This window comes from Acanthochromis polyacanthus, chromosome 10, assembly GCF_021347895.1.
Source record: "Acanthochromis polyacanthus isolate Apoly-LR-REF ecotype Palm Island chromosome 10, KAUST_Apoly_ChrSc, whole genome shotgun sequence".
NCBI lineage: Eukaryota > Metazoa > Chordata > Actinopteri > Pomacentridae > Acanthochromis > Acanthochromis polyacanthus.
In genome coordinates this window covers 18,242,745-18,252,059 of record NC_067122.1, presented here as the reverse complement: position 1 = coordinate 18,252,059, position 9,315 = coordinate 18,242,745, and the positions used below count along the sequence as shown (strand labels likewise).

The 9,315-nt window shown below is 40.5% G+C and overlaps 1 protein-coding gene across 1 annotated transcript; it reads left to right on the top strand.

Annotated features, from left to right (window-relative positions):
- Positions 1 to 505: 505 nt before the first annotated feature.
- LOC110948186 (neuronal acetylcholine receptor subunit non-alpha-2-like) lies at positions 506 to 8,879 on the top strand. Its single transcript, XM_022189609.2, has 6 exons — positions 506 to 988; positions 2,532 to 2,683; positions 4,709 to 4,753; positions 5,316 to 5,425; positions 6,209 to 7,124; positions 7,205 to 8,879. Exons 1-6 carry the CDS (start codon positions 790 to 792, stop codon positions 7,367 to 7,369), a joined length of 1,587 nt encoding a protein of 528 aa, XP_022045301.1. The 5' UTR covers positions 506 to 789; the 3' UTR covers positions 7,370 to 8,879.
- Positions 8,880 to 9,315: the final 436 nt, after the last annotated feature.

Genomic DNA, 9,315 nt, shown 5'->3' with positions numbered 1-9,315 from the left:
TTAATTTTTTTTTTAAATAGAAGAAGTGCATGAGTGTGGTTGTTCAACAAGCATGTGTCACCCAAAACCTAACTCCAAGCAGACTATTTTTATGTACACAACATATCTGGAAGGGATTCTTAAATAGCAATAAAAAGGCCTTCCCTACATTTAGCCTCTATTAACATGATGCCCCTATGAGCTTTCCAGTGGACGAACAGAGACACTGACATGCACACTGTAAAATTAGATTGTGAGCTATTACTCTATTACTGCAGGGTACACAGCTCTCTAACCCTGGGATATGTCACACAACATGCAGCCTTCCCCACGCCTGACTGCATCTGCAACACATTAAACACGACATTTCTAATAAGAAAACAATAGAAATGTTATGCAACATCAAAGTCACTGTAAGCCATATCGACAGGTTCCTGCAGGACTTTTGTAAAATGTGCAAATATACATGATTTAAATGCAGCCTCACAACTTCTTTCCATCCTTTCCGATCAGGCAGGCTCTGACACGGTTTTACGCGCAGCACCACAGAGGTAAAGATAACACTTGTTTTGTGGTTAAGATCGTCTCTCTCGGCCCCACCCGGGCATCCCTGCCTCATCCGCCTCCTCCTCTTCCTCTTCTCTTCCTCCTTCCCTACCTCCCTCCTCCTCCACCGCCTTTCCAGCTGACCGCAGCTTCCCGTGGCGCCTCGACCGGAATCACAATATACGGACACCGGCCACATGCGCCCTCACATCGGGTCTCTGCCCCCTGGATGCCGGCAGCAGTGGGTGTATTACTGCTCTCTGCATGGTGTCGAGTGCCACCACTGATGAGAAGAAACCTCGGTGTGTTTGTTTCATCGCTGTGTGCAGTCTGCTCCAGCTGTTTGGAACAGGAGGCTACAGGAGCGCACGGTCGGACCGGGACAAAAACACCATGAAGTTGGCGATGCTGCTTCTCCTGCTCGTGTCGGTGTCCTTTCCGCTGCCCGTGAACTCCATCGCTGGTGAGTAAACTCTTGATACGTTTTTCTAAACATTTCCTTACTGTGTTTTTTCTACTCTGAGAACAGACCATGTGGAGCAACATCCGCGTATAAAGACAACCTCTGATGACCTCGCCAAACAGAAAGTACCACCTATAGCCTTTTCACTTAATAGGTTATGTGCCCAAAAAGCATGTTAGGATCTTTACAGCACTTGTTTCTGCTTGTTACTATCCCAATGTCTCATGAAAACTCAGTAAGACGGGGCAGATTTAAAGAGTTCTGTTCAGCCTTGGTGCTGCACTTAGAGAAAGTGCCATCAAAGGAATATTTTTTTTCTGCTTTTGTAATTATACTGAGAGTAATGAAACAGAAATGTTCTCTTTGGAGCTAGTAGAAGTCAGGAGCAGGCTGTCATGCTCGCCTCCATCTCTGTTTCTGTTGAACTTGATTGGTCATCAGACAAAAGGGAACACAGGTGTCAGGTATCAGTGTCCAACTCTCTGCACCTGTCCTTGAAAGTACAGACAGAGCTTATGGGATTAAATGTGGGCTTTTTTTTTTTTCTAAACGTTTGTCTGGTGGATACATAATATTTATTTATCCACGAGTTCAGTCTGATGATGTCAGACAGATGTGAAGCCAGATTAGAAACCAGCAGCAGGTTAAAGGTAAACACTCTTCCTCCCTCTACCTCAGCAAACACATTAGTTCTCCCCTGTGTCTGACATTATAGCCATCTGCTATCAATATTACACTTCCTGTCCCTCCAGAGACTTCACATCACCTCAGGCTGACTAATGTGCTGACTGCTTCAGGACACAGTGATCACAGTTATCCATCCAACTCAGTTTGTATCTGTGCAGAGCTGCATCATTATTCCTCTTTCTGCTTTTCTAGGAGAGCACCTACCTCTTGACACTGTCTGACTGTTGTGATTTTGCCCATTGTCTTACATGTCTACACTTACAGTTGTGAACCAAACTTTATACACACTTGTAAAGACCATGTTTGTCATGGTTGTCTTCAGTTTCCAATGACTTGTATAACTTTGAGTTTTCTATAATGGAAGACCTTGCATCTTTGTCACACAAAACCGTCATGCATTTTGGTTCTTTCATAGATTTTTTTATTGGAGTTTTCTAGAAATATGATCAAATCTACTAGGGCGAAGATATGCACACAGCAATGCTAATATTTGGCTAAATGTCTCTTGGTCATTTTGGCTTCAATTAGGTGCTTTTGGTAGCTGTCTACAAACTTCTGGTTTACTGATACCGTCCAAAGATGTACGAAAAATGTTTAAAGTGGAATTCTTTTAAATTAACAGGATGCTGCCAACAACATCTAAGTGTACAAACAGCTACTTAAAAGAGTAGTATTAGTCAGTTTAAAGTGTGACCAAGATAATACAATACATGAAGCAGGTACTCAGCTGCTGTCATCAGAAAGACATTAAGTACTTTCCACTAATGTCTCTTGAAATGGTAGAAGGAGGCTGATGATAGTGAACGATGGTCATTGCAGGAGGACAATTGTTAATCCACGTTTTTTCTTGCTCCAGCTCCAAATGAATTTGTGTCCTTGGCGGAGATGGAGGATGCCCTCCTCAAGAACCTTTTCCAAGGCTACCAGCGCTGGGTGAGGCCCATCCAGCGTGCTAACGACACCGTTAGAGTGCGCTTCGGACTCAAAATCTCTCAGCTGGTTGATGTGGTGAGATGACACCTTCAAGCCCCAACACATTGTCTGCATGTCTCCAACACCTTACTTCTGTCCCTTCTGGCATTTTTGTCTTTTTTGGACAATGATTTGAAGAGGCAGACAGGAAAGGTAAAGAATAATGACACCCTGTGTTCCAGTAACCATGTGACTACTGAAGCATTTCACAACTCTGTATTTTAATGCACAATTGAGCATGTGCCCTTAAGTTAATCTTGGCAATATTTCTTTTCTTTTAAAAAAAAAAAAAAGTTAATCTTGGCAATATTTCTTTTAAAAAAAATCTTAGCAATATTTCTGAAAAACTGGATGTTGCAGACACATTTTCCACAAAACACGAACATCAGCATGTAGTTTACTCTGATGCAAAATACTATTTGGTCTATATTTGCTTACTGAAAGCCATGTTGGTGAGCTTTTCTAGTAAGTCATTTAGCCCTTTTGTAGAACAATGCTTTATTAGGGACCTGTATATAAAAATTTCCACCTTTAAAAAAATCTATAGAGGCTGAGAGACAGTCATGTATGGGAAGTAGGAAAGTATTGAAGGATAGAATAACATATTGCTGAAGTTGGTCTTTATATTGGATTAGGTTGACAACAGCAGAAACACAGAGTAACGCCAGCCTTACTGCTTTAACCACAAAAGCAAGTTAAAGACCTGAGTTGTAGAGAAAACATTTAAAAAGAGGAGAACGAGATAATCTGCGCAAATATACGAGCTGAGACCTAAAGTTTGAGGTTTGTTCTTCAGTGTCACTGTCCGTGGTGCTGAAGCTAAACAGGCCACTGGCAGCTGCACACTGTGGATCTTTCCATGGTCCTGAAATAGATCTGGAACACTCTCTTCATATCTACAACTACACAGCTGCTCTCCGGAGTGTTCCTTTAATATTTCAGAGGCTGGCTGTGATAGGCTGAGTTGGTTTAGGTGTTCAAAAGGAGAAAATGGAGAATCCTAATGGAGGAACCACTCTTCTAGGCTTGAAATATTCATCTCAACCAGTTCAGATTTAACTCCTCATCCCTCCTCCTTCAAACAAGACAACCAAAAGGAAATAAATCTTTTTTGTTTGTTCTGGATTCAAAGATGTAGGTTGATCTGTTAGATTTTGAGAGAAAAGGCGAAAGAGCTAACTATAAGCACAGCAGCTTGGCGACACTGTTTATGTCCCCTGAGTCTCTCTGAGCTGCTGCATGGCTCTGTATTAGATTATGGTTCACCTCTGGTATATGTGATCAGTGAAACATCCAACTGACTCTGACAGCTGAGGTCTGGGCTGGATACCCTGAACGGCTTTCAATGCGTCTCTTTCTCTTTTGGCACATTTATTTTCTCTAAAGCCTTTTCTACTCAGTCTTCCTTTGCTATCTCAAACTTACCTCCAGTGATGCGGAAATAAGCCAGAGTTAACCACTCTCCAGCCCTCTGCTCCTGTCTTCTTCTATTTACCTCTTGATGTATTTATATTGCCCTAGCTTGGTCTACTGCACCTACCTTTAGGTTTCTGTGTCTTACTTGCTAAGGAGGTAAATGAGATTCTGTTGGACTCTATGGAAAGCATGGTTTTGTTCACCTTAACCAAATTTGTCATGTAGTCTGCTAATCAGATCTATTGTTGTGATGAAACACCCAGAGCAGTCATTTCAGAAAACATTTTAGCTATAAACATTTTAGATAACAAAAGTAGGGAATGAAATGTTTATGTATAACAATGTTAGATTCTCTTAAACTCCCAACATTCCACAAAAGCTGACATTTGTGAGGCTAAGTGTAAACATACCTACCAAAAACAAACCAACCGAAAAGTACATAAGTTATATGAGCACAACATTTATATATTACAAGAAAACACATTATTTTGACTTTGTTTTGGTCTTGTGTGCTCCATAAATATCAAGATTTGCATTTTTGATCACTAAACGTCGTCTTCACCTAAATTTCATTATGTTGCCTTTTGGCTGTTCCCTCCTTTTTAAATATCAATCTCCTTGTCTGTTTTCTTTTGTCTGTTTTAGGATGAGAAAAACCAGCTAATGACAACTAATGTTTGGCTCCGTCAGGTGAGACACAAAAATGAACTGAGGCTACATGGTCACAGTGAATCGTATCAATTGCATCAATAAATCATTAAGAAGACTCTTATTTGCTATAATATTTTTTTTCAGAGAGACCAAGAAAAAGATTATTTCTACTTAAATGACCCAGTTTTAATTAGTGATCAAAACAAGCCTTAGGCTCTATAAGGAGAAACACATCAGGATGAAGAATTTTACATTTCAAAATGTACATTTGTTTGTTGTTTTTTGTGGTAATGTCATGACTTTACACCCAGATCAGAAAGTCAGAGAGAAATAGTTTGGTGTTTTTCTCTTTTGTTTGTGTTCTTTGTTATGTGATACAGTAGCTGAAACTAGTAAATAACATTACTTTGTTGGGCAGGAGCAGAATAATGATGACATATGGTAGTGTATTATATGGATTTAGTGGTGTCTTTACAAAAATATTAATATGGATGTCCGTCTAACTATTGCAAAGTAAAGTCCACTATTGAAAACTACTGTTAACTGTTTTGCATAAGCCTAATCATATGACATCTAGTGTTTTGCATTTTACTACCACCAGGAGTGGATTGATTACAAGCTACGATGGAATCCAGAAAAATATGGAGGAATCACTTCCATCAGAGTCCCTTCAGAAAACATCTGGCTGCCAGACATCGTCCTGTATGAGAAGTAAGACTGAGCTGATGCTCCACAAACCAGCTGACTGATGTCACTTCATGTAAAATTTAAATACTCCACCAGCATGAAAACAGCATGAACAAAAAATGAATATTGTTCATATGCACTACCAGTCAAAAGTTTGGACACACCTTCTCATTCAGTGGTTTTTATTTAGTTATTTTATGCATCATAGATTAATACTGAAGACATCGAAACTATAAAAGAATACTGATGGAATTATGTTGTAAACAAAAAAGAATTGGTCTTCAGTATTAATCTACAATGTAGAGAATAGTACAAATAAATAAAAAAATATTGAATGAGAAGATGTGTCCAAGCTTTTCACTGGTAATGTAGTATTTTGAATTGATTTAGATTTTAAAGATGTAACAGAAGTTTAATATTCTAATCTTACTTTTAATCTAACACACTAAAACAAAGGGTATGTAACGCTAGGGACATTTTCCATTAAATTTCAGTTTTCAGTTGGTTTGATTATTGAGTATCATTAGTGCATATATTTGCTTCAGGAAAATAAGAATTTCACTGTACAGTGTCTGGTTTCAGTGCATATGACAATTAACCTCTGGAACTTGAACGTATTTCTAGTAATGAGAATATAAAAATTCCTTCCATAACTATAATGCTACAGAATGATTTGCAATACATTTAAACTATGACAATGCATTAAAAAGATCAATATAATCAATACATTTAAATGCAAAAAATCTATGAATGTGATTCTGATAAGAACAACAGGTACTTTCTGACTTTGCTTCCATATTTCCTCAGTGCTGACGGACGGTTTGAAGGCTCCCTGATGACTAAAGCTATTGTGAAGTTCAACGGTGCCATCACCTGGACACCACCTGCCAGTTATAAATCTGCTTGCACCATGGATGTCACCTTCTTCCCCTTCGACCGACAGAACTGCACCATGAAGTTTGGCTCCTGGACGTACGATGGCAACATGGTAGACCTGGTTCTGATGGACAACCAGGTTGATCGGAAAGACTTCTTCGATAATGGGGAGTGGGAAATCCTCAGTGCCACTGGTGCTAGAGGAAACAGGAAGGATGGCTTATATTCTTACCCGTTCATCACATACTCCTTCATCCTGAAGAGGCTGCCACTGTTCTACACTCTCTTCCTCATCATCCCGTGTTTGGGTTTGTCCTTCCTGACTGTCTTGGTGTTTTACCTCCCCTCAGACGAAGGAGAGAAACTGTCGCTCTCTACCTCCGTCCTCGTGTCGCTCACTGTGTTCCTCCTGGTTATAGAGGAAATCATTCCCTCCTCCTCCAAGGTGATCCCGCTCATCGGAGAGTACCTGCTCTTCATCATGATCTTCGTCACCCTCTCCATCATTGTCACCGTCTTTGTCATCAACGTGCATCACCGCTCCTCGGCCACCTACCACCCCATGTCGCCGTGGGTGCGGAACCTCTTCCTGCAGAAGCTTCCCAGGTTGCTCTGCATGCGAGGACACACTGACCGCTACCACTACCCAGAGCTGGCGCCGGAAAGCCCCGAGCTGAAGTCTCGATCTGGAGGTCGGAGAGGAGGCCAGAGGACAAACAGCGGAATGCACGGACAAACGAATTCTGAAGGGAAGGAGGACGAGGCATGGGCCACCATGCTGGAGAAAGCCATCTATTCAGTGCGCTACATCAGCAGACACATCCGCAAAGAGCACTTCATCCGCGAGGTGTGTATAGCATCAATCCAGAAATATTAACAAGTTGTGAATCTAATTGTTGAAAGACTTAAATTTCTGCTTTTTCACAGGTGGTACAAGACTGGAAGTTTGTGGCGCAGGTGTTGGACAGGATCTTCCTGTGGGCTTTCCTCACTGTCTCAGTACTGGGCACCATCCTCATCTTCACTCCAGCTCTACAGAAGTTTATGAAAATCCCTCCTCCAACTCCAAGCGAGGAGCCACCTTCAAACTAGGGACAATACTCCAGTAGGAGCCACCTTCAAGAATTCATGAAACACGTTATCACTGAGCAGCAAGAAGCCATCAAACGTACATTTTACAGCAGAACCCGTCTTCTTTTGATTCACTGAGTGAAATCTTGTGTATGTCATTAAGTCATGAGGCCAGTATAGGTATACTTTGCGTGCATATCATTACATGTCAAATAGCGTACCAATCTGCTTGGAGATACCCAAGACGATCATAAAGTTATTGCCACCTATGCTACTTTTTAGTCTGTTAAATGCCAAATTCAAAAAACATATCCCTTTTAGATTCTACATAATAATGTAGATTCTAGCTTTAAGTGTCAAATATTACACATGCTTGCCATTTTAAAAAGGTATTGAAGCGGAAACCCAACCAATTCCATTCCGCTTACTTAACTGTAATAAATCCACTGAAAAATTTTACTTTTCACTTTATTCTGGACTTTGCTGATTTCCTTATTTCTGTTTCTAAATGACATCACTACTCATATGATGCATGCTGGTTTTCTTGAAACGTATCAGTTTTCATTTGGCCACAAAACAAGTTTCCAGACCAAAAAACTATTTAAAAAAAACAACCTTCTAAAATCTCTGTAGTTTCTTTTATACAGACACCATCAGCCCAATGTTAAAACCTAATATTATGCCTGAGTTTATGAAAAACCTATTAAAGCCACTAGAACAGCTCTTAAATGTCGGTACATGGACACAGGACCTCTGTGGGTGTCCTACGCCGTTTGGCAGCAGGATGTTTCATCAGATCCTTTGGGTCCTGTGGGCTGAGGGTTGGGACCTTCCTGGATCGGGTTTGTTCTAGCGCTTCCCATAGATGCTTGATTGCATTGGGATCTGGGGAGTTTGGAGGCCGAGCCAACGCCTTGGGCTCTGTGTCGTGCTCCTTGAACTGTTTGTGAGCAGTGTAGCAGGTTGCATTATCCTGCTGGGGGAGGCTGCTGCCACTGATGAACAGTTTGTTCTGGGTCTAGAACAGTATTTAAATGGATGCAGCGGAACACTGCATTGTAAAAAGAAGATCAAAGTTATTCACTCCAGCTGGCTTTAACATTGTGGCTGCTCAGTGTAATCATTCTGGCTTTAACTATTACTTACTGTACCTGAAGCACAAAATACTTCTTGCTGTAACTACTTAGTAGTGTACTGCATCAAAAGCCTCAAGATACCAACAACATTTGAACTACCTTACACATTTATTACAGATGCTGCCACCTTGTACATGTTTGCAAAAATCATTAAACACATTTTATTCATTAGTGTAACAAAGCATTAAGTCACTGTTCAGAGCTCAAAGTTGCAAAGCTTTTTCTGAATAGTTTGCACTGTGTTTCTGTTGAACACTGTTTCCTGGTCTGCCTCATCTTATTCAGACAGAATTCAATTTAAGTGCAATAAATGAATTAAGTTACACATTCAACCCATAAACAGTATTGGTAATGTTCAGATGTTCTTCATCACACTAATAAAGGCTGATTCTCTATTTGTTACCATCAGTGCCATCAATTTGTACTCCTGTTCCATTCAGTGAAAACTGTAGTTGTTTATAATTTGTACAATGTTGGATGAAGTCACACTGATGTCAGATGAAGTAAGAAAGAGCCAAGAGGAAGAAAGTATGTGGAAAAGTAAACAGTATGTGTAGAGTGCCTGTATAATGAGAGTGGCAACATGACGGGTCCAAAAAATTTTGGTCACGTGATCTATAGGAGCCATTTTGTTTCCAATTCATGAACGCCGGTTATGCCTGTTAACGTTGTTTACAACGCAGAGAGTAATTCTAGGTCTTTTTTGGTTTCATAAATACCTGAAAAATGACGGGCTGTTGTGCCTTTGGGTGCACAAATCGATCGGAGAAGGGATTACACATGTTTAGATTTCCCAGGAGTAGTGAAAGAAGGAAACTGGGGGAAAATAAA

Coding starts and splice junctions, on each gene's coding strand:
- LOC110948186 (XM_022189609.2), top strand. CDS start 790: ATGGTGTCGAGTGCCACCACTGATGAGAAGAAACCTCGGTGTGTTTGT. Junction 989..2,531: donor GCCCGTGAACTCCATCGCTG/GTGAGTAAACTC, acceptor TTCTTGCTCCAG/CTCCAAATGAATTTGTGTCC. Junction 2,684..4,708: donor TCTCTCAGCTGGTTGATGTG/GTGAGATGACAC, acceptor TGTCTGTTTTAG/GATGAGAAAAACCAGCTAAT.